Source organism: Corvus hawaiiensis, chromosome 4, assembly GCF_020740725.1.
Source record: "Corvus hawaiiensis isolate bCorHaw1 chromosome 4, bCorHaw1.pri.cur, whole genome shotgun sequence".
NCBI classification, from domain to species: domain Eukaryota; kingdom Metazoa; phylum Chordata; class Aves; order Passeriformes; family Corvidae; genus Corvus; species Corvus hawaiiensis.
In genome coordinates, this window is record NC_063216.1 from 61592258 (window position 1) to 61618160 (window position 25903).

Here is a 25903-nt window from a genome sequence, read left to right on the forward strand (position 1 = left end):
GTGAGAGCAGACAGATCAGAGCCTTTCAGGAGCTAGTCTTAGGGTTAGTTGCCTGAGTGATTTAGTCTTCCTGTAAAAGGAGTTCCTTCAGTACTCTGAGGGTGTGCATTTAGAAGTTGTCATAGACTTATGGAAAAGGCAAGTGGCATGGAGTAGTTAATGTAGTTGTTCAGTGCTTGCTGTTTTCTTCCTGAAATAGATATACTGGTCTTTAACAGTAGTTGTGCTTTGATCTCTCTATTTCTCTGCTATTTTGGCAATACATGCTAACACTAGTTGTGTTATAGTGAGCAACACTGACTAGAAATACGGAGTTGAAATGGTGAGGTCCTAATAATACTTTAAGCAGTGATTAAAGATAGAGGGTTTTTTATGTAGCTGAGGTTGAATGGTGAAATTTATTAATGATTTATTGGGAAGAAGGAAGGAGGGGAATAGAATTTTAAACTTGACAATGTCAGTCAGGTTTCTAATATTTTCAACCCTTATGGGACAAAAGCCCTACCCAGCATGAAGATGTCAAAAGGCATAAGTATGTATGGAAGCTTTTAACTTAGAAATTTTGTGACCAAAATGCATGCTCATCCTAGCCCTGGCGCTTTGGAATGGTGGGAAGAAAGCTATCTTTTTATGTGGTATGTGATCTTTTTGCAGTAGGTGGTAAACTTAAAAATTGTTTTAAAGAGCTTGGGACTGGGTTTAAAAACAGTGAGATCTTTGTCTATCAGCTCCTGAAGAATCTGTTGAAGGAGAAGGGTGTGTGTACATGCATACTTAAAAGCAGGGAACATGTTTTGGCTCTAAGTCAAACCTACTTTACAGGTGGAATATTTACTAGTTGCAGTCTGTACTGCACCATATTGGGTACTGCGAGTTCTGTTTTTTCTTGTCATGTTGTGAAGAATAATGGGCTCACTGAGGATTGAGGAAAGTAAAAGAAGTAGGGGCTGTCAAACTGCCCACTTGCCAAATGTGGAAGTATGTGTGCTTTTCTAGCTTTTAAATATAGCTATAGTAATTGAGTTGATAATGTGAGTGCTGGAAAAAAATTCAGAGAAAACTTGTTTTTCTCTCACAATTGCATTAGTTCTTCTGAAGAGAGGTCTAGAGGGCATAATCTGTAGCTGTTGCAAAGATTTTCAAACTGCAGGCACCCCTAAGGTGTTACGAAGTATTCTATTAAAGGTTTTCTTACAAGGTAACAAATGCAGTTTTTTTTAATCTGTGACACTTCTGAAGAGTTTTTGTTCTCATGCAGTGGTCTTGCAAAAAGTGCTTCTAGAGGGTTTTTGTAGCAAGGATTTTGTATAGCTGTGTTTACTCAGTGAAGCTGTTACTTAGAAGATCTATTGATCTTTAGGTTAAACTTGTACGAAACTGAGCAGTCCTGTTGAGTAAGAGTGACAGGTTTTGTTTATTTTTAGTTAAATATATACATAGAGGGCAGTAGAACTGAAGGGTTTTTTCCTTACTGCAGTATTTTAAAAACTAATATTTTAATACGATTGTTGGGAGTTCATAGTATTAACTGTTGCTCTAATTTTAGGTAAACATTACCAAATGAGGAGAAAAGGAAGATGCCATCGAGTATCGGCAGCAAGGCATTCTTCGTCCCCATGCAGTATTAAGCACTCCCCGACACGAGAAACCTTGACATACGCTCAAGCTCAAAGGATGGTTGAAATAGAAATTGAAGGTCGCCTGCATAGGATCAGTATCTTTGATCCTTTAGAAATTATATTAGAAGATGATCTTACTGCCCAGGAAATGAGTGAATGCAACAGCAATAAAGAAAACAGTGAAAGACCACCAGTTTGTCTAAGAAGCAAACGCCATAAAAATAACAAAGTGAAAAAGAAAAATGAAGCTCTTCCGAGCTCACATGGTATACCTGCTACAACAGCTCCTCTTCCAGAACCAAAAGTACGGATTGTTGAATACAGTCCCCCTTCAGCTCCTCGGAGACCTCCAATTTATTACAAATTCATTGAGAAGTCAGCAGAAGAACTTGATAATGAAGTTGAGTATGACATGGATGAAGAAGATTATGCGTGGTTAGAATTGATAAATGATAAGCGGAAAAGTGATGGAGTGTCAGTTGTTTCACAGAATATGTTTGAATTCCTTATGGATAGGTTTGAGAAAGAGTCTTATTGTGAGAACCAAAAACAGGGTGATCATCAGTCTTTAATTGATGAAGATGCAGTGTGTTGTATATGCATGGATGGTGAATGTCAGAACAGCAATGTGATCCTGTTTTGTGATATGTGTAATTTAGCAGTACATCAGGAATGCTATGGGGTGCCATATATACCTGAGGGCCAGTGGCTCTGCAGACACTGTTTGCAGTCCCGCTCTCGGCCTGTAGACTGTGTGCTGTGCCCAAACAAGGGAGGTGCCTTTAAAAAGACAGATGATGATCGTTGGGGACACGTGGTGTGTGCTTTGTGGATTCCAGAAGTTGGATTTGCCAATACGGTTTTTATTGAGCCAATTGATGGTGTCAGGAACATTCCCCCTGCCAGATGGAAGTTAACATGCTACCTCTGTAAACAGAAAGGTGTTGGTGCCTGCATCCAGTGCCACAAAGCAAACTGCTATACTGCATTCCATGTGACATGTGCTCAAAAGGCTGGTCTATATATGAAAATGGAACCTGTGAAAGAACTAACTGGCAGTGGAACAACATTCTCTGTGAAAAAGACTGCCTATTGCGATGTACATACTCCACCAGGTTGCACACGGAGACCTCTGAATATATATGGAGAAGCTGAAATCAAAAACGGTGTTTGTAGAAAGGAGGGATCAGTCAGAACTGCTAGGTCTACATCAAAAATCAGAAAAAAGACAAAAAAAGCCAAGAAAACAGTGGTTGAACCCTGTACAGTTATGCCAACAGTATCTGCTCCTTATATTCCCCCCCAGAGGTAAGCAAACCATCAAAGTGTGAGAAACCTTTACTTTATTATCTGTTTAATTTTAAACCAGTGCTTTTAGATGCCTCCTTCAAGTTCTTTATGTTTCTTACATGCTTTCTTTGAAGGCCTTTCTCAGAGAATTACTGTTAATGTGTATATTGTACTTTTGTGGAGTTGCATTAAAAATGCAGTAACTACTTCAGAGAAATTATGAAGTGATCAAGTGGTCTGTCTTGTCCTCAGAACGTTTGGTTTGGGTTTTTTTTGTCAGACTAAGTTATGTTGTGTGTTCATTTGTCATTCACTGTACTTTTGAGAATTAACTGCTGAATTTGGAATAGTAGCTGCAGTTGATCTTCATACTAAAAAAAAAAAGCCAAGCTAAAAGTCAACTTTATTTCTAATTTTGGATTCTGAGCTTCTTTTTCTAATTTTAAGAGATCCAGGATGAAAATTACGTTTGTTTGTATAAGTTTTGAATCTTGTCCATCTCACCTTTTTTAAATTAAGAATAAACTTGTAGTGTAAGATCTATGTCAGTTTAACAAAAAACCTTCAAGGAAGTGTTTTCCTTATGGGGCAGAATAACTTCTCAGGAGCTATTTCCAAAATTTATATTTGTGTGTTTTCAACACCAATATGTTTGTTTACCCCTTGACTTAAATTCTTACTAATTTAAGAGCAGTAGTTTGGAAAGTTTCTCAGAACAGGCACCACTTCCATGTGCAGGTTCATTACCTGTACTGTGACTGAACTCAGACTGCACAGACAAGTGAGGGCTTTTAAAATAATAGGATGCCTTTTAAATAGCTGACTCACAAGTCTCAGGTAGGGAGCAATTAAAGCTGGTTAAATTAACCTAAATAAATACGTGTTTTGAGACTGCAGTTCTTTCCTGTAGTAAGTTTCGTTAATGTAAGAAGCTACTTATTGACTGACTTTGACAAACAGCCTTCAGCTCCCATGTGGTGTTTACAAACATCAGATTAATTGCTCTGTTCTCTGTTACGATTTCCTTGGTAAAATGGTATTTTTGTTTAGTGATGCACTGCAGAAAAACTTAAGTTGACAGCAGGCAACTAATACTGCTATTTAAATGGGAGCATGTCCGTGGAAGGGGGAAGTTGGTGTAAAATAATTTGGCTTTGTGTTAGTTAGGACAATCCCAGTTGGTAGTGTAGTGTGGTTTTGTTTTGCTTTTTTTAAGACTGTGTAAGAAAGAACATGAACTAAGAGTTTAGGATAAGTAAGTATGTTCTCAGTTGTCCCTCTGGCAGTTCATTCTATTGGCAGCTTTAAAAAAAGCCAGATCCTAAAAAGATGTTATCATCAGATGGCGTTTTTTTTAATAGTCATTAGATACCAAGAGCAAAAATACAAAAGACATTTTCTTCTTTCTTTTTTTTTGCGTTAATGATTGAATTTCTTTTCAAGACTGCAGAGAAATTCAGCTTGCTTCTATTTATGCTTCTTTTCAGAAGAAACAAGTACAGTTCCTGTACTGTATGTCATAAATGTAAAAAATGTGCACAGTGTAAAGCTATTTTAAGGTTGGGCTTTATTATAAATTGCTTGTCATCAGCTGAGGGAGACCCTTGCTTAAGTACTCTTTGTAATGTGAACGTGTTCAGTCCTAGAAAACTGATCCCTGAATTAAAAGTGAAACAGAAATGGGCATATTGAAAGGAAAAGTGGTTACACTGCAGACCCAAATCTCTAGTATTAGACCGAAAATTGTCTAGTTGTCTTTGGCTATTCTTCAGGTTTTTTTCTGTTCTGGAAACGCTCTCATGTTTCTGTAGGAGTTAAGTACATACCCATAAAGTATTAAAAAATTATTTGGATCATTTCACAGCAATCTTCATTTAAATTATTCTTTTTCTCTCATCTGTTTTTTTGTATGCTTTTATTCCCTTGGAGCTGAAGCATGATTTTTCGGAGTTCTTGAGGAAGAGCAATTAAGCTATTTAAGTTGAATAAATATATACACTCTGTGTTTAAACACTCGTGCCTTTTTACCTGAAGAATTTGATTTTAGTATGTTTTTAACATCTCTGGAAATTGAGGCACACGTGGAGATGCTTGGTTTGGATTGCTTTCTTAATAACTAGACAATACACCTCTTTGGCATATTGCTGGCTCTTCAGAGTTAGTAGTTGGAAGAGTGTACAAATATGAAGATCATAGTGAGGAGGAAAGTACTTGCTAGATGCAGCCCCTGAGTTCATCTGGTGAAGCTTGAGTTGAAAAGCATCTTGCAATTTACATTCTGTTTAGGGGGAAGGATTTATATCCTTTCATGGATGGTGAGAGTATGTGAAGGACTGAGCATTTTAATAACACAGTTTTTGATCATTCTATTTTCCAAAACAATTATCTTAACGTTCATAATATTTTTAAAAGACTGGGTGTGGAACAGCATACTTCACAATTTCTGCACAACTTTTGTAGTTCATCAATTTCTGGATCAGCTTACCTTAGGTCAGGTTTCTATGCTACTTCCTTGCATGACCATGACCAGAATTTCTTACACAGATGTCATACTCTGAGCTTTTTGCTGTTAACTTATGTAGATAGTGTCATTCTCTAGGTTGTTTATAATCTAATTGTATGACATCTCAGACTTTCATCTGTGAACTACTGATTTGAGGGTGAGGGATCAGAAGTTGCTAACCATTGATCCAGTGATGATAGGAGATGAATGCTTACCTCCCGTCTCTTTTCTTTTTCTTTTTCTTTCCTTTGGTTTTTTTTTTTTTTGTTTGTTTTGTTTTTTTTGTTTTCTTTTGTTTTGTTATTTATTTTTAATGCTGGGCCTATATCTGTCCTGTTGCCTAGGTATTTTGGAAAGTCTATACCTGGGTATCTACTTCCAAAGGTGCAGTAGTTCATCTTAGAGCCTTAAGGTGGTTTCAGTTTTCAGTGCTGTCGATGCTGACTTGTAACTTGCTTAGCACTTGTAGTAATGTATGGGACCACCAGGGAACTCTTATGCGTGGAGGATGTACGTCAGACCTTCTGGCTATAGAGATGTGTTGTTTCTTGAGTAGGAAATTCCATTCATTTTTTATTGAAATACAAAACTCCTGAATGTGCTTGCTTACACTGTACTGTTTGTACTCATCAGCTTTTTTTGTTTGTCTGTTTTTGGTGGGGTTTTTTTGTTTGTTTGTTTTTTGCATTTTTTGATTGTTTAAAAGTAGAAATGAGCTTCATCTAAAAGTTGTGTTTCTGGGAAGTGCCAGAGCAGCTGTGCTGTGTGGGGAGGGGAGTGGGAAAGGACACTCTAAAACCGTCCCACTGTATGGGAGGGACAGACAGTAACTGCTCCTCTTGTCAAATGGTAGTCAAAAAGTAGCCTCCCACTGCCACCAGCTAGTTTGGCTGAAGAAAATGGCAAATTTGTTCTTGAAGTGTAGTATTGCCACTGGGGATGTGTAATGGTAGAGAGATTTGCCCCCTGCCCTAAAAAAGTACTAGAAGGATTTTGTTTAGACTGCAGGTCCAGAATTTTCAAGTTAAGAAATCCTAACTTTTAGGGTTAGCTTGGCAATCTAAATCTAGGTGCTTCTCTCTGTTAGTTATCTTGTGTTGACTCTCCTCAATTCCTTGTGGATTTTTTTTTATCTGCTGCTGTTTGTCCTTGTCCTTTATAACTGTTGCCTTATTCAGCAAGCAGGATGAGTACGTGAAGCAGAAGAGTTACAATGTTAGCTGGGAAAACTACATGGTTTCACTTTTTTTTGAGTGCTTGATTCTTTAGTACAAATAACATTGGTTTTGTGTAGTCTCTTGATCTTATGTGTCAAAAGAGGCATTTAAAATATGTTTGCTTGTTTGCATAGTGTCAATATTCATTGTTCTTTAAAAATGCTGTGAAACTATGATATTGTAGCTATATACTTGGAGGGAAATATAATGTGATATAAAATATTTAATCTTCAGTATTTTTAAAGTATGCACTGAGATACAGTGTAATCCGCTTTATTAAAATGCCATTCATTCAAGTACTACTCTATTAAATGGAAGCTGACATTAAAAGTATATAAATATTTGCTTTCAACTTCAGTTTCTCTTTCTACAAACATGGCATGTTTGTTATGTCTGAAATTAAGAAAACATTTAAAATGGAACACTTGTATAGAGAGCAAAGAATAAATAAAAAAGCCCCACTTTTATTAGAAGTAGGAACACTGTTGTTGCATGAGGTGTGTTGTGTCATTAATATTAAAAGATCGTTGTGAAAGTAGGTGAGTAGTAGCCAACAACTGAGAGCAAAAATTGCTGAGACTCTTACAAAAGCGTTTTCAGCTCTTCTTACGGATCAGCATTTATGTGCCCCACATTAACTGATTTCTCTATGTTGATCTTTGCTTTTATTAGGAAGAATACTGTGCCTGGAAGTAAAGCTGGATTTCTGTTACTGTGTCTCAAGGCAGAACCAATATTTTCTTTTGGTTTATAATTTACCCACTTGAGCTATCCTGAACTTTCTTGCCAAGTAATTAAATGTAATCTTGTTATCTTAACATAGGAATCTTGTTGTCTCTGAAAGGAAGTATGGAGCAGAAAAATAAATAATAAATAAACAGAAAGTGTTGAAATGCAATATTAAGGGGAAAGGAACATTTACAAAGCCTTTGAGACACTGTTAGCCTGCATTTACAGATAATGCTTCTTATTCATATATGTAGCTTGTGGAATTCTTCTGGGAATTTTTAAAAATGTTTTTTAGGGTCCTGTGAGGGGTTTTTTTAATACATTCAGAAAGTTTTTAAGGTGGGGGGAAAGAATAAGAAATTTGGCTTAAAATTCAATATAAAAAAGCCGTTGAAAAATACTGCTAGGGCCGGCATTGCAAAGAACTTGGAAGCTGAATAAATCCAGACTAATGTGTGTTAGTTCTTTATCCTTGAATATACATGTATGTATAATTCACAGAATTATGTGAAAATGCTTCTTTTAATTCCAGGGGAGCATTATGTAGGTGTGCCTTGTGACTGTACCTAATACTTGGATCATAGAATCACCTAAGTGAAGGCGATGCCAGAAGGCATCGACCGCTGATGTTTCTTGTCACATTGTTTGAGTTTGAAACCTTTCTGTTACATGTAGAAACTACTGCTGATGTCATCCTGATCATTTTGCTTAAATAAAAAAAGTAATTTTCCCTAAATTAAAAACAAAAGCTACTGTGGTGTTCACTAGTTTTGCCTCAGCAGTATTTTAAAAAAGTAAAGGCAACTTTAGAGCCTTATTTTGAAGGTAGTTCATCTTGACACTGGTTGGCTGATTAAATAAGGATTAATTAATGTGTTTGAAGAAGTGTAACTTATTTAGTAAATTGTAAAAGTAGATTTTGAATAAAAATAATACTTTTTTTCTTTTGTGTATTTTATGTGTACAAGGCAAAGAAGCTTAAAACAAATTAACATGTTACCTCTGTAAGGCGTATCATTAGTATTCTGTGTGCTTTCTAAGGGGTTTGGTCCATAATGATAATATATGTGATAACGCAATTATGAAGACCAAGATTTGTGTGATTTTGTTTTTCAGAACTTCTGAGTTTCACCAGTTATGTGAACTTCCATTAATTTTTTTGCTTTTGTGGCAGTTATAGAGGGGTGTTGTGACTTGTGCCATAGCAAAACATCTAAAGAATGCATTGTCTGAAGAACTGTCTCCTGGCAGTTTTTTTTAATTCAATGATCTAGTTACAGAGTGCACAAAAGATTAGAAGATAAATACTGAGATTTCTTCTTATTACAGATTGAAAGGTGATTTTTGATTAATCTGATGTGAATTTAGCCTTTTGATATTAGATTTCGAAGTCATGTGGTCATTACATATGTATAGGAGCTGGCAGAAGTAAATGTGTGCATATGATTTATCTGAGAAGAGTTTTTCCAGTGTGGCAAAGTGGGGGGTTTTCATTGTTTGGTTTGGTTTTGGATTTGTTTTCTTATTTTATTTATTGTTTTCAGTTTTTTTCCTTAACCGAAGTTTTGGAATATCACAGACTTAGTTGTTAGAATAGGAAGAAGATAACCTGTTATAGCTAACAGAGAATTAGCTGGCATAATAGTGTTTTCTTGCCTCTTAAGTTCACGGTTCTACTTTGTCAAAGCAAAATTTTACAAGCTGTTTGCTCGAATAGAAAAATGGGAATTTCACAGTCATGTAGGCAACACAAAGTGCTTCCTACATGTGCATTCAAAATGAAATACTATTTAAATACCAGTAAATGTTGAATAAAGAATAGGAACCTGGAGAGACTTTCAGGCTCCAGAAAATTTATCTATTTAACAGTAGATAAAATATATACTGTTGGACTCTCAACCTAGGAAAGGGAAATTCAGTAGCTAGACTTTTAGAACATAACAGACAAAAAGTAATAAAATCTGGAAAGCAGTCCTAATTAGGAAAGTATGTATTTATTACGTGGGGATTCTGCAGATTTGTGTTGCAGAGAAGTTTAAATGAAATCCTTTTCAGTCTTTCCAGGATTTGGTATGTACTCTGTTAGGCATGTAGCTGACTTCTGCTTGGTATTAAAGGAATGTTACCCTTTTTCAAAAGGAAGTAAAGACAAGCAGATGGATTCTGATTTTTACATAGTTATTCATTTACCTGTGTTGTTTTTCAAGTCAGAACAGTTTGAGGTGTTTTTTTTAAATTTTAAGTTAATAAGTCATGTAGTAAGTTTTATCTTTCATTGAGGAATGGGATAACAAAGTTGTGTTTCTTCACTGTTTAAAAAAAAAAAGTATATTGAAAGATGAGTTTTACAAACACTTTGATAAGCAGCTGCTGCCAAAGGTTTTCCATGGGAAGAGTAGGGAGAGTTTCATCTGTCCAGGTGGGCATTCTGATCTTCAAAAGCTTATATTTTTTTATATGGAGCTAGGAGGAATAGTTGGTAAGGCTCCAGAATTAATTCCAATTCCCCACATAAATTCTTCCATAGCTTTTATTCTAGTTCTATGCGAATTGTCTTCTAGTAAGTGTCATTGGAATTACTATAATTATCTGTAGGGAAGTCTTGTGTCTTTCCTGCTTCCTACAAGTCTCAGTATATTTTGTGGAAGTTCGCTAACAAGGCGTGAAAATTCAAGTGTTCTGGAAACTTGGTTTACTTTGTTTTGACTTGTTCAATACAGATTTTTTTACATTTTCTTCTGACAGGTTTTAGAAACGTATCTGCAATCTTTGTGTGGGAAAATAGGGATGTTTTATTTGCTCAGTAAAGTGGAACATAATTTGATTGTTAATGGATATTACCATAGGTCAAGAGAAACTCGTATGTTAGCGATACTGAATGAAATTTTACAGAGTATAATACAGTTTTCCTGTGTTGTGTGTACCTTTAGTACTGCTGTGCTGGATAAAGGACGATGCAAAATAATAAACTGATAAAACTGGGGACTCAGGAGAAGTATGGTAATTAAAATACTAGCGTTTGTTCATGTTTAAAAATTCCTTGGTTTTAATGGTTATTTGATCTTCCTTTGGGTATTTGATTAATACAGATTTTTGTAGTAAGTTCTTTGTGCTCGAGTTACTCTAGTAATGTTGTCAAAATGACATACTTAAGAAAATGTTCTTTCTAGTTTATATTTCAAAAACTTAATAATCTTGAGGTATTGTAATACGAAAATAATACCTGTGGGGTTAAAAAAAAAGTGTCTGTGCAGTGGTTAGTGATGATGGATAAAAAAGTGGCTGATTATCTCGCATTGGCTTTCTTAGGTTAAACTGCCACATTGTTGGTTACCAAAAATACTGGTTTCACTTTTCCCTGTAACCAGTTGCCATAGTTGCCACAGTGATATGTAACTGAAACTGGGAAAGGAAGGAAGTCATGAGTCAAAGAAGGTAGCTGTGAGATTTTCCAATATGTTAAAAGCACATCTCTTACATTGACAAAGTTTATTTTATGCATTTAAAATGCATCTAAAAGGTGAGGAAACAAGGACGGAGCAACACACTCAGCTCTCTGAATGCATTGACCAGTGAATTAAGTGTATCACCCTTTACAGAGTAGATATCCATCAAATGTCTCCATGTCAGGACGAGACTGTAGGTGTTGCTTCAAAGGTTCAGTTCAAAAGGGACCTTTCCTTATTTAAGGACAAGCTGGGAGTTATATGATACCCCTGTTTGTAGTGCATAGTGTTTTACAGTGTGGGGCTGGGGAAAGGAAGTAGTACTGGCTCACTCAGTTGGCTGTGACACAATTAAAACAGTTCTAAAAAATGTTTTTGTCATCTGTGTAGTTTTGGCATGTAGCTCTAAAAAAACAAAAACAAGAATCAGTATGACTGCTGGTGTCAAAAGGCTGCAGTGGTCGTCAGCTTGAAACGTAATGCTTCTTTTATGAGACCAGTTAGATAGCAGCAGTCACTGAATACCATTGGAACACAGGCGCCTTTTAAGGAATTTTCAAATTCCTCTATCAATGTACTTTGTTTTCAATAGCTGGTAAGTTGAGGGAAAATTATGATTTTTTCTCCCAGTAGTTGGTATGGTTGACTTGCCATTAGAAAATGATACAGAAAGCTGTTCTTTTTTGATGTGCTTATACTGGAAAAAGTTACAGTGTGGACAGATACCTTAGCAAAAAAATGCCTTCATTGAGCTGTTTTCTGTTGTTCTGGGAGGTGCCTTAAGTTCTGTAAGCCTTGCCTCTGCTCTGGGGATTTGTCAGTGCAGTGTAGCAATTAATCCTGTCATGTCCAAGTCAGATCCTGCATTGCAAAATGATGAAGTCTTTAAATGGCTCTCCCTTACGTGGCCCAAATGCATGCCTTTTTTTTTATTCTTCAGTATTTTTTTTTATAATATCTTTGTTGGGGAAAAAAAAAAAAAAGAAGGAAAGTGGAATCCATGGCAAATTTCTTTAAGTGGTGGGAGCTTCTAAATCAGTACCCGGTCTGTGCGACTTCTGGGGTTCTACAGCAGTGTTGTCTCATTTCCCCAAAATGGTTGTATTGCCTGTCAAAATTTAAAGTGTTTGGGACAGTAAAAGTCTACCTGGAAGTATCAGACTAAGCAAAAGGATGGTTAAAGAGCTGTGATACAGGTTGTGGGTTGCTAGAGTCTAACAGCAGATGTAACATCCTCCTAGCACTAAGTTCATAGTGTAGAGGCTCTGTAGATACCTGCCACATGAAGCATTTCAGACCTCTGTATTTTGAGAAGTATATTGCTGCTACCCATGTGTGGTGTTTAAATTAAATACTTGGTTTAATTTGGAGGGGAAAGCAGAGATGAGTAGTTTCCAACCCCTTGTTAAGTAGTTTCTGCACGCAAATTACCGTCTGTTTATTTCTGTTTTGGAAGTTGAAGAATGTCTTCTGTGAACATTTATCTTAAGCTTATTTTAGCACTTTACTATTGTAATTATATATTAATAGAATGGTTTGTTATGTGAATTGGCAAATGTACTTAAAGCTGTAGTTAAAGTTGTTTGCCTAGTCTTGCCACATCTGATGGGCATGAAGCCAAGGCACCTTTCTTCATGTTATGATTCTCTGGTCTTTCCAAATAGGTGTGTATTTGACTGTGCTTTTTTTGACTTGGTTCAGTAGGTTTTACTGTTTCCAAGAGATTTGTGAGAGTAATTATTTGATTTTGATTGTGTTCTATAATTATTTGTAATTAGGTTGTTTGAAGTTTAGTAGGGTCACATCTGTTCTGCGTTGAGTAAATGTTTTTGGAGCCTGTGTCTGCCCTCCAGTGAAAGATGTACAAGACAGTCTGAAGTCCATCTGCAGACCTTCTAAGCTTTAGGTTAAGCTAGAATTCTTCAAGAATGCCTAACTAGCTTAAGTTATTTATTTTAAAAAGTGTCATTGAGGAACCAAAGGACACAATGGTGCTGTATTTTGAAGAAAACCTGGGTTTGCTCTGCCTTTGCCTGGTGATGATTGAAAACTTTAGCTATAGTTACTGTAGCACTGAGTAGTATTGCAGCTTATCATCTTCACATCCCAAAAAAACCCCAGGGATAGATGACCTTTGGTGAACTCAGGGTACATTTGCTTGTATGTTAGTCTGAAAAATATTTTTTTTTCCCAGATATTCTTAAAAATAATTTTACCCAAGGCTTACTTCTAACTTTAGATTTTCTTTAGGTGTTTTGACTACTTAGCTTTTATCACTTAACTGCAAAACTGCTTTCTTCCTAATTCTAAAAGGGAAAAAGCAGAAAAATATTAGTATGTATATACAGTCATGATTTTTGTTTAAATGTCTCATGGTACTGCTCTACAAATCAGACACTTCTTGGATAAATATCTGCCTGGTTTAGTATTAAATTTTGGAGAATATCTGATAAACCCCCTACTATCGATGGTAGAGTTTTGCTATGGGTAGTAATATTCTGAGTGAAGAATTAACAGAGTTCTTTTCATTGTTATTAACCTTTCTGTAACTGTTTTACATCCAGCTCTCTTTTCAATTTACCCCTGCCCCCAAATGAAGGAACAATCTAGCAATACAGGTGGTTGGTACCTTGGGGCATCTTGTGTTAATTATACAAGGGCTGCCACCAGTTAAAAATACCAGCATTATCAAGCAAGGAGAAAATATTTTAATTCTATAACCGTTAACTTCTTCTAACTTTTATTTTGCTGTAATTTCAAACTGTAGGCTCAGAGAGCTGAAGATTTGTTTCAGATAAACTTCCTTTTGAATATAAATTTTGAGAGGCCAGTGTTGTGCTTCAGACTTGGACATCTATCTAACATGTCATTATTTGAAAAATAGGAATCAGTATTGTTGTGTATGATATTCATGCAGCACTTTCCTAGAGTATTTGCAAATGAGTGTATGCATAGAGTATTTGCATTTGTTAAATAGCAACTTTGGAGAAAATACTGTTTGATTTTGGTTGAGAGAGTTTGTTTAACTGTTTATATCATCCTCACTTGTGTCTTCTCTGTTTGGTTATTTTCATTATATGTCTGGGGTAAAATAATAATTGTTCCTGTGTTTTATATTTTTTGTTTGGTTTATTTGTCAAAAGTTTAATATTAATAGGGTAATACAAGGCTTCCATTGCATGCTTTTATGCAAAAAGTTTGAAGATGTATTGTCTGTAAAATAAACTACTGATTCTTTCTGTAGATGGCAACAAATGATCTGATGATTTTCAAAGTGATTTGGAGCTTTTTATCTGATTTCATTTTCAATAGGAAAATTATTATGAAATGCACATAAAGCTTTATTTTCGGCCCTAATCTGGGATTGCTCTTCCAATAATGATTATGAAAAAATTTATTCCCTTTAGCTTTATAAAGTATTTAAATGTATTTAGTAGAAACTGCAGTGTCAAGCAGATGTACTTGGTTGTAATTTACTGCTCAGAAATACTTGTACTGGAAGGGATCTTACTGAAAGAAATTTGTAACATAGTGATTACTTTTGTTTTTACAGTATGCATTCATATATATGTGATGTTTAACTTCCGTAGATAAATATGTTGTATGCTTTGCTGTGCAAAATACAATATCAGTTTTTCCGTGTTTTAGATTAAATAAGATTATGAATCAGGTGGCCATTCAGCGAAAGAAGCATTTTGTTGAACGAGTGCACAGTTACTGGTTGCTTAAAAGACTGTCTAGGAATGGTGTTCCACTGTTGAGAAGGCTGCAGTCCAGTTTACAGTCACAAAGAAACACACAACAGGTATGTGATACACTTTTTACTTACAAGAAGAAATCAGAAATTTTCTATTTTATTGAGTAAAAAATAAACTAGGAAACCTAGCACAAAGTAAAAACTTTCTTTTACTCAGGACTGAATAAATTCTTTACCATATTCTGAAGTGATATTACCTATACTGGCAGTCGGGAATTATCTAATACTTTTTAATATGTGAGATACTAAAAAAAAAAAAAAATTCTGCATCTTTTTCTTTTGTTTTGCTTAAATGTTTCACAAAAATACTATCATCACAAATATCATAACGCCATTTTTCTTTGGTTAGTGTTGGAGTTTTTGGGAACTCTTTCTTCAGTGTTCTGTGAGTTAGATAAAAAATAAAAATTTTTTGAATTGATCAAAAGATGCAAAGCAGATGTCTTATTTGACACTTGAAAAAAAAGTAGATTCTAACTGGGTAAAGGATAAGACAGCTAGTTTACAGTTTTCAAATTCAGATCTGTATTTCCCACCTTGTTCAGTAATAACAGAACAAAAGACAAGTTGTTGAAGTTCAAAGACCTGTTTCAACTTCTGGTTTCGCTTTTGATACAGTTAAGTGGGATTGTAGACATGCCTAAGTTAAGTTGTACACTCCTACGAGTTAAGTTGCTGAAAAACATCAAAACAGTGACTCCACATGGTCTGTTTTGGCTTCAAGTTAATGGATAAATAATTAAAACTTCTGAGTTGTGTGGATCCATGTGTACAGACTTTGAAATGCTGTGAAGCGTCATGATGTGGAAATTCTTACTGCATCCCAATTACCTTTTTTAATTGAACAGAATATGTAGTTGGCTGTATTCTTTCCGTTCCCCAGATGTTTGACTTCCTGTAAAACAGCCTCTAAAACTTAGGAATTAATTTTATAATAATTTACTTGTATTAAATTGAATTTTTTTCCCCCTCTAAAGTGGAACTATTATTTTTGTTAGAGTTGTATTTCTGTTTGGTGAATTAAGTCATTGATTGAAGTAGTCATAAAAATACCACGGTCAACACTGCTTCCTAATTATTTGTTCTGTCACGTGTGTGTGTTTATTTTTTTAGCTTTTCCTCTGGAAAAATAATTAATAATTTCCAGAATAATTGAGATTGGAAAGGACCTCTGGAGGTCACCTGGTACAACCCCACTGCTCAAGCAGGGCCACTTAGAACAGGTTGTCCAGCACCATGTCCAGTTGGCTATTGAATATCTCCAAGGGTGGAAGCTGCAGCCTCTCTGGGCAGCCTGTGCCAGTGCTTGGTCACCCTTACAATTTAAAAAAACCCCAGCATTCTTCTGATGTGCATTCTTACTTTGTGCCCATTGCCTCTTTTACTGTCACTGGGCACCACTGAAAGGAGCCTGGCTCTTATCTTCTTGCCTCCTCCCTTCAGGTATTTATGTGCATTGGTGAGACTTCTGCCCCTGAGCCTTTTCTCCTCCAGGCTAAACAGTTGGAGCTCTCTCAGCCTTTTCTCATAGCTGAGATTCTCAAATTCCAGTTACAGGATTCCTTTCAGGTGGAGTCAGCTTTGAATATAAATTGACCACTTGTTCATCTTGTTTTTATTGTTTCTATATTGCTCCATTTTGAAATTTGATTAATCTTTTACTTTTGCCTCAGAAGTTATGAAGAGTGATGCCTGGCAGTGTATCTAATTAGTGTTACCTAATAATAATTGAAATTCATTTATTCAGATAATAAACTTTTTTTTTAAATGAGCTTGAGTCCTTATGAAATACTGAAGTGAAGCACAGAAGTGTGATGCTATTGTGGCAGTATAGAACTAGACCACTGTTAGTGTCTGAAAAATTAACGTGCCAGTTTTCTTCTGGGATGGCATGATAAGGCTGCAACATTTCTATGTATTTAAATAATGACTGTGACAATAAAACTGTAATTGTAACTGATGTTTGATTTAAATAAAATAGGCCCTTTGATATCAGCATTTTAAAATTCAGTTGCCTATTTACACTTTGGTACAAACAGTATTTCTTAATTTTCTTTTCTAATTTGAGAATGATTCTTAAATAAGGAAATAATAAAAATATATTCTAAATAAATTGGAAGCTATTTATATTGGTCTGTTAAAACGTTTGTTCTTTGAAAAGTAAAATCTGGTTTCAAGGCAGGCTGAGTATTAAATGATTCTGTTGATGAAAAATGTGTAGTTAGTGCTTTTCAGTGAGTAGCAAGTGTCCTGTGTATGACATTGTGTCTTCTCCATAGCACCTTCAATATCTATTTATTAAAGTAGTCATAACTGCAAGGCATTTAATGTATTTTGTCACTACCAAGTATAAACCAAATTATGATCAAGACATTAATAAACAGCTATGGCATAGCTGTTGTGAGAAAAATCTCACAAAAATTTTTAGATAGGCATGATTATTTTGTTAATTTCAGTCCAGGTAGGAAAATTATTTTTATTTTATGTGAGGGGGTCAGAATATCAAGAAACCTACATAGATTTTTCAGTTAGTCAAAGAAGCATAAACAGTGATGTAATGCAGATTCAGATTTTTTTTTTTATTGTTACTTAAACAGAAAAGAACTGTTATAAGGAGGAACCAAAACCCTGAAAATGGTTTCAGGATGCATAGTAGAATGTGATTTTGATCCCTCTCTGGTTACTAGAACAAATTTGGCAAAGGGAGAGGTCTTCATGACCTAGATTTACTTCCTAATAAATGTATTTCAGAGTTCAGTTATGGTATGATTGTGAAGGTCCAAGAGTTCTAAATGAGGCAAAAAGACCTGGACTGCCTCACAATCTGCAGGAGCAAGGAACTGTCTAAGAGAATGGTTTATACTCTCACTTCTCTCTCCACCTAGAAATTAAGGAAGGTTATTGGAATACTGTAATAAATTTACATCCTCATTATTTTAGTTTTTTTCCCTGAACTTTAAGAACGCTTGAATGAAAATAAGGTGTGAAATTTAAATGTAGAAGCTTGTCGCTGCTGTAGAGAAGTTAGTTTAAAGCCCCTGTTAGAAGAAATACAGAAGAAGGTGCCGATGACTTAAGGTCACACCTGCACTGAAGATTTCATTAAGAACACAAGTTGCAGCCACTAAATGGCTTTGTCTGACTGTCATACAAGTCCAGCAGAGCATGCTAATAAAACTTAATTGTATTGCTCAAGTTCCAATTTCATCACTGTCATTCTATTTTTGTTTGTATCCTATTAAGTTACAGTCTCTGTAAGGAGTGAGGCTGTTCTCACACATTCACATCCAGAATAAGGAGGGATATGGTGCTACACTGGCAGTGTTCCTGCTAATATGGAGAGACTGGTAGCGTGCTAATGGTGAGACTAGTTCTCAGTTGCTGCATGTTCTTTGTGTAGACTTAAAAATGTTTTCCTCTTCCCTCAGTATTGATTGATGCCTTTCCCTGGTCTTAAAAATTGAGAGCCAGACACGGTTAAGGGAAAAAAGGGTTTTTAGCTCGGTATTTAATAAGGATCCTTATGGTACACCACTTTGCCAAGGTGGAATGCACCGACATGCACCCACTCGATAGATCGTGTATACAATTTATAGACCTTGCAAATGAGCATATCTGTCAAAGATTCTCTAATGAGAGGCTTGAGTGATTAGTGTGGTATCCCCCCATCCCAAGGAATTCCCCCCTGGATGGGCCTAATCTTAGTTTACAGGATGTGTTCTAGAGAGGACCTTGGTTTCTCAGGACAGTCTAGGGCTTTCCAGCCTCCATCTGTGACGCTTCCAGGATGTTTGGTCTCCTGGCTTAACAAAATACTAGGACTATGCTAAGTTATCGGACTTACGGAATTACAAGTATGCATGCTAAGAGCACTGAGGATAAATAAAAGGTATATTGAAGAAAAGGCGAAAAATCATCATGGCATCATAATAAATGTGTAAGTTTTAGCTTTTCCAGGTAATACTATGTTCGGCAAGAACTAAGTACATTGGAAAATCATAGACTTACAGAATGGTTTGGAGTGGAAGGGGCCTTAAAGATCATCTAGTTCCCACCCTGCTGCCATGGGCAGGGACAGCTTCCACTAGACCAGGTTGCTCAGTGCCCCACCCAACCTGGCCTTGAACGCTGTCAGGGATGGGGCATTCACAGCTTCTCTGGATAACCTGTTTCAGTGTCTCACCACCCTCAGAGTAAAGAATTTCTTCCTAATATCTAATCTAAATTCCCCTTCTTTCAGTTTGAACTCATTGCTCCTTGTCCTATTAGTACAGTTCCTGATGAAGAGTCCCTCTCCAAACAAGAGTTTCTTTATGAAATTTTCTTGTGTCATCAGCCAAATGAAACTTGGTGGCTCTCAGGACAGTTATAGAAAAAGAAAGACTTGGAAGAAGAAGAACTTTCCTACCAGAAAGTTAATAAAATTTTTATCAGAAAGCTAAAAATTTTGAAAGGAACTCTTTCTGTCTTAAGTTTTTACTGGTTGGTTGTTGAAAACCACTCCATCACACTCTCTTCAACTTGCCTGGATCTTTTAATCTAATTAAGGTATCTGTTGTATGTCATGTAGTAAATAGATTAGGGCAGAGGAGGGTTATCTTAGCTATTAAGCTGTAAACTGTCTGCCAACATTACTTTGCACAGAAGTGTCAAAAGATTGGAGGCTTGCTATTGATCCCCAAGCCAAAGTGCCATTTAGAAAGGTAGTGTATGTGTACAAAAAAATAAAGGGCAAACAGGGTGCTCTTGATATTTTGAGTCACATCTGCAGATTGACAAGTATGTACCTATTCTGTGGAATGAAATTGGTGAAACAACTGATTCAGGTAAAAGATTTTTATTTTATTTGAGTGCAACTGCACCTTGAGGTTTAGCCAAATACTTAAGTCTCTAATAAACTACCCTAAAGCCTGCTGTACCATCATTTTTTCTTGCTGTATTTAAGTTTCCTGATCCACCCTATAACTAGTATGGCTTTGTTGACTTAGCTTTCATCAGGCTCGGTTCCCCAGTTTCTTAAATTGCACAGTTACATAGGGCAAAAGAGCAGACTCTGAATGGTTGCAAGCAAAGGGATGACAAGCCTTCTACTTTTGGCAGTCACCACAATTTAATTTTGGTTCTGAAAAACAGTAGAAGTGAAAAAATAGTACAGCTAAGTCAGTTAAGAGTTAGGTTGCTTTTCCACACATGGGGTCCATACTCAGAGATGAAGGGGTGTAGGAGAGCAGCAATTAGTGGCAGTGTAGACTTCCTATTTCAGTTAGTCTCTTGAGAATTTTATGGAATTGAAAATATTAATATTCTTTTATGTCAGAGTTTACTTTGAACTATTTTGACCCCAGCAGTTAAATTATGTTCTGTTTATGTCAAGATTTAACTCTTTAAAAGAAATTATGACTGTCAGTTGTAATAGTCATTGGGAAAGGGAACTAGAAGTTTCTAGCTCCAGTTTTTAGGTTGTTTTTCTTTTTGGTTTGTTTTTTTTTTCTCATTGAAAAGAGGAACAAACTGCTATTTCCAGACTGCTATATTCTAGTACAGAGATAGTTGATATTTTAAGTATTTCCAACTTCAGTGAAGTCAGAGATTCAAATGAACTAAGCTTTATCTCTGCAAAGTATATAAAGCAATAAAATACAACACAGATGATAGAATTATAGCACTGGCAAATCTATTAGATAATGTTTTTAAACTTCCAGGTTTTGTAGTTTTCTTTTTAGAGCCAGCTGTCTGAAAAATTGGACAAGCTTCTTTTAGTGGACCTGTGGTACTTCTAAATTATCCTTTTCTTAAGGAATTTATGGCTTTCAGTGTAATAATTTGTGGTGTTGTTTGTTGTTCATCTGCTTAGGCACTTTGCTTAATACCTCTGTCTTCTATATTTTATAGCTTATGGAATTTACTGTTTTAATTTTAGCTTTTAGAACACCCTCCCTCCAAGATGACTTATCAAGTGTATATTGCATTATGCTAGTTACGGGCAAGCATGCAAAGTTTTGGATATCTCTCAGAGATGCTTTTATAAAATACTCATTTTTCAAATGTAATAATTTTCCAAAGCAGATGTTTCTTTTGTGTACTTGGTGCTAATATCAGGACTTCTGTTTCTTTATGGCCTCTTTTCTGGTGAATTATGAATACCATTTGAATCCTGTAAGTAGAATTCCAGTATCCTCCCTTTTCCATATGAAAAATAGTAAAGGGAAACAATCACTGGGTTTTGTATGTACAAATCAATCTAAATAATGCAAATGTTCAAACATTACTTACTCTGAAAAATGCGTAAATTAAATTCTTCCATCCATTTTCCAAAAGGGTGTATTGCTGCATTATTCACCTGCAGTACCATTTGAAGTTACTGTATTATCTAATAAACAGCTTTTCATCTCCCGTCCTCACAAGCCATAATTACTTTGTTTTGTTACAAGTGTGTCCTAGTTCTGCTGGGTGTGGGGGACATGGACTGTGATGACCACATGAATAATTTGTTTCTACCAGGCTGGAGTTCCTGAAGAAACTGATGGTGTTCACCTAGTTTGGATTTTGATGCAAAAGTTGTATTGTGTTTTGCAGCTTGTTGGATTTCTAGGTTGCTGTTTGCTATGTTGCTTCTTCTGATGTCAGTAGCCTTTGCCACAGGATTGCTGTTCAGTTTAGATTTTATTTTCAATTAGACCCTTGAGTAACTCTGGAAAATACCCTGACCACAAGTTTTCTCTTCTTGCAGCATGAAGCTTATGACCAAGTGCCATAACTACAAGACAGTAGTTTTTCACTTCACATGCATATGTTCTGTAATTGTATAGAACAATTGTATAATATTGTATATTATTGTATATAATATATATATAGTATATATATTGTATATTGTATTATATTGTATATTGTATTATATTGTATAATATAATATATTGTATGTATTGTATAAAAAGAGGCATGCATTTTTCATTTCATGAAAACATTTTGATTCTTTTTTTAGAGAGAAGATGATGAAGAAATGCAAGCCTTAAAAGAAAAATTGAAGTACTGGCAAAGGCTGCGCCACGATCTTGAAAGAGCACGTTTATTGATAGAACTTATACGTAAACGTGAAAAATTAAAAAGAGAACAGGTAAATGGAGCACCTTTTAATTTGGTGAAACTTTTCTGAAGGAAAGATAATTTAAGTATTCTCACACACAGTTTTTTCAGTAGAAGGACTGTTGTATTTTAATCCTCACATAGGGTCAAGTAATATACATGCATGCTGTGCATTCAAACTATTGAAAATATGTAAAATTTTCATAGAATCATAGAATGGCTTGAGTTCAAAGGAACATTAAGGATCATGTAGTCCAACTCTTCTTCAATGAACAGGGACATCTTCAACTATATGAGGTTGTTCAAAGCCCCATCCAACTTAACCTTTAATTTTTCCAGGAATGAGGCATCTACCACCTCTCTGGGCAACCTGTGGTTCCAATGCTTCACCCTCACTTTAAAAAAATTATTCCTTATATGTAGTCTGAATCTACCCTCTTTTAGTTTAAAACTATTACTCCTTGTCCTGTCACTACAGGCCTTACTAATCAGTTTGTCCCCATCTGTCTTATAAACCCCCTTTAACTACTGAGAAGCTGCAATAAAGTCTCCTTTGGGCTTTCTCTTCTCCAGGGTGAACAACCCCATTTCTCTCAGCCTTTCTTCAGAAGAGAGCTCCAGTCCTCTGATCATATTTGTGGCCCTCCTCTGGATTCACTCCAACAGCTTTATGCCCTTGTGTTGGGGGCTGCAGAGCTGGATGCAGCAGTCCAGGTGGGGTCAAACGAGGGCAGAATAGAGGGACAGAATCACCTCCCTTGACCTGCTGGCCACACTTCTTTTGATACAGCCCTGGATACCTTTGACTTTCTGGGCTGCAGGCGCACACTGCTGGCTCATATTGAGGTTTTTCATCCACCGTTGCTCTCAAGTTCTTGACAGGGCTGGATCTGTTCATTCCCCAGCCGGGATTGATACTTGGGGTTGCCACAACCCAGGTGCAGGAGGACCTGGAACTTGACGGTGTTGACCCCCATGAGATTCCCATGGGGCCCACTTCTTGAGCTTGTTCAGGTCCATCTGGATGGCATCCTGTCCTTCAGATGTGTCAACTGCACAATTCAGCTTGGTGTCATCTGCAGATTTGTTGGGGGTGCACTTGATCCTGTGGTCTTAAACATTTCTGGTTCCAGTACAGACCCCTGAGGGACACCAGTCATTACTGATCTCCATCCTAAGTCTGAGCTGTTGATCACTGCTCTCTGGATGCAGCCATCCAGCCAATTCCTTATCTATGGAACAGTCCACCCATTGAATCTTCATCAGTTTCAGTTTAGAGAATCTTCATCTCTCTTCAGTTTAGAGAGAAGGATGTTGTTGGGGACCATGTGAGAGGCCTTAGAGAAGTCCAGATAGATGACATCCATAGCTCTTCCATTGTCTGCTGATAGAGTTACTCCATCATAGAAAGCCACTAGGTTGGTTAGGCAGGACTTGCCCTTGGTAAAGTTGTGCAGGTTGTCTCAAATCATCTCCTTGTCCCCCACATGGAAGCTTTGCATAGCTTCTAGGAGGGTCTGTTCCATGATGTTTGCAGGAGCAGATGTGAGGTTGACAGGTTGGTAGTTCCCAGGGTCATCCTTTTAGCCTTTTAAAAAATGGGTGCAATGTTTCTCTTTTTCCAGTCACCTGGGTCTTCACTTCATTGCCATGACTTTGCAAATATCATGCAGGGTGGCTTGGCTACCAGACAGCATCCCTCTAGTCTTTCCAGAGTACCTGTCCCTGCTTTCACTGCCTGTGCACTTCTTGCCTGTTAGTTTGCTCAGTCAAGTTTCAACTTACCCCTGCCAGTCTCTTGCCTTAATTTCCTGATTTCTTAAACCTAGGTATCAAGAGCTTTTGTGTTTTATTTAAGACACATTCAAGATCTGCCGCCAGCTCTGTTTTGCTCCTTTCTCTCTGAGGGCAGTCTCCCATGGCATCCTATGGCCAAATGCCTTGTACAGCTGGAAGTTTGCTTTCCTAAAATTAAGGATGCTAATTTTACTCTTCACCTGACCTGTATCTCTGAGGAGTATGAACTCCATCCATGTTTGATAACTGCAGCCCTGGCTGCCTCCAGTCCTGACGTCTCAGATTAGCTCACTTGCATTGGTGACCACCAGATCCTCTATCACATTCCATCTGGTAGGGCTGTCTATTACTTGCCATGCAAAATTATCTGTATAATGCATTCCAAGAGTATAATGCATTCCTACAGCTTGTCATGCTACTTTTCCAGATGTCAGAGTGGTTGAAATCCCCAGTAGGACAATAGCCTGTGAAAGTAACGCCTGCTGTAGCTGGAGCAAGAAGGCTTTGTCAGTAGGCTCCCCTAGATCTGAAATAAATGCCAACAATATAGTTCCCTCACTCACCTCAGTGTTTAGGCTTTCAACCTGCTCATGGCTTTTCTTGAGACAGCTCTTCACAATATATTAGTTTCTCAGTGTAAAGGGCAACCCCGCTACTCCTTTCTCCCCTCTTTGCCCTTCTGACCAGCTTGTAGCCATCCATAGTCACACTCTAGTCATGGTATTCATCCCACCAAATTTCAGTAATAGAAATTAGGGCAGAGCTCTCAAGCAGCACTGTGACCTCCAGCTCCTTCTGTTTGTTGCACATGCTGTGTGCATTGGTATAGAGAAATTATTTAACAAGACATTCTGTTAGACTTGGAAAAACGATTGGTTTCTGAAGAACTGTAGAAGATGTGATCTATTCAGGTTTTCCCAATACAGATCCATGTACTGTAATCCTTCTGTCCCAAAAAAAAAAAAAAAAAAAAGCTCTATCTGAAGTCCTACGACATTCTACAGTTAACACTGCCAGGAGAAGAGATTTGAGGAAATGGTAATGCAGAAAGATAAACTTTTATATGAAACTGTGAAAGCAAAATGTTTGCACTTAGGAGTTTTTAATGGTCCTTATTTATGAAAACACCATTTTGTTTTGACTTTTGCAAACTGTGAACATTCATTTCAAGCTTATAAAATTTGTCATTCTGGAGTGTTTTCTGGAATTCTATGCATCATTCATGTTCATTCACATATTGCTTACTATACACATGTATTATTATTTATATACATGTATTTTATGTATGTGTGTTTGCTTATACTGTATTGACATTTTTATATTATATGTATATACACACAGCTTTAATTTTTCATTAAGAATTTACTTTTGTCATAGCAAGACTGTTGCATTACTGATAACTCTTTAGATGGCCTGAAAATTAAGCTACAGAGGAATTGAAATAGTGTCAAAAATAACGAAAATTCTGAAGGACGTTCAACTATTTGAAGATGTTGATTCTGTTTTTTGAAATTATTTTCTTGGAATTTATGTAGAACATTGTCTTTCCAATTACTCTTTGTTTTGGTCTTATGTAGCCTGTAAATCAGATTCTCTTTTTAAACTTTGAACTTAGCAGTATAACTGAAATTTAATTTGAATCATGTTACTTTTAAATTCTTACTATTTTCACATTGTTGGTGAATTGTGAAGCTGTTATTTTGTAACATCTTTTCAAAAAAAATACATGTAAAAGTGTAACAGAATTCTTACCTATAAAATACAAATTTGAGTTCTGGGAAGCTGGAGTTGTAGGAATGAGAATGATTTTTTTCTTATAAAATCATTAGCTGAAAACCTATGTCAGACAAATGGCAGCTGATGATACTGAAAGTAGTACTGAACTAATTTATTTAAATGTATTTGTATTTTATTTCTTATCTAAAATACTATACTATTGCTGCAAAACAACTTTAATACAGATTGTTAATGAAAAATGCTCAATTGGATGACTGTTACTTCTTTAGGTCAAGATTGAGCAGGTTACAATGGAACTTCAGCTTATTCCATTCACTGTCCTTCTGCGATCGGTTCTGGATCAGCTGCAGGAAAAGGATTCTGCTCGAATATTTGCTCAGCCAGTGAACCTTAAAGAGGTACGTTTGCAGCTGTGTTTCCTGGTGTTTATGTATGGCTTGGTGGCACTTAAGTACAAGAAATGAGTCATTACATGCAGAGTTAGAAACAGTGTTACCTTTTAATCTTTATTCTGATAATTAACATTATGAGTTACGGTTTACTGCTATGAAAGCCTTTGCATGTTTACATACCAAAATAGTTTCTGGGAAATACTTCTATGGAATGTTTGGTACATATTGATATTTTTCAATAAGATGATTTTGGTAAAGCAAATTTGAAGGGTATCAAAAATTGAAATGCAGATACTATGTTCATACTTGAAGGTGAAACTAGACAGACTTAGC

The 25903-nt window shown here is 36.3% G+C and overlaps 1 protein-coding gene across 5 annotated transcripts in view; it reads left to right on the plus strand.

The window, feature by feature from the left end:
• BRD1 (bromodomain containing 1) overlaps positions 1-25903 on the plus strand; it is a 60709-nt gene that overhangs the window by 2949 nt on the left and 31857 nt on the right. For all 5 annotated transcript variants that reach the window (XM_048300542.1, XM_048300541.1, XM_048300543.1 and 2 more), the window contains exons 2-5: positions 1547-2927; positions 14453-14609; positions 21544-21675; positions 25448-25576. In XM_048300542.1, coding sequence (XP_048156499.1) covers positions 1561-2927; positions 14453-14609; positions 21544-21675; positions 25448-25576 — 1785 coding nt within the window. In that variant the 5' untranslated portion in view covers positions 1547-1560. The remainder of the gene's footprint in view (positions 1-1546; positions 2928-14452; positions 14610-21543; positions 21676-25447; positions 25577-25903) is intronic.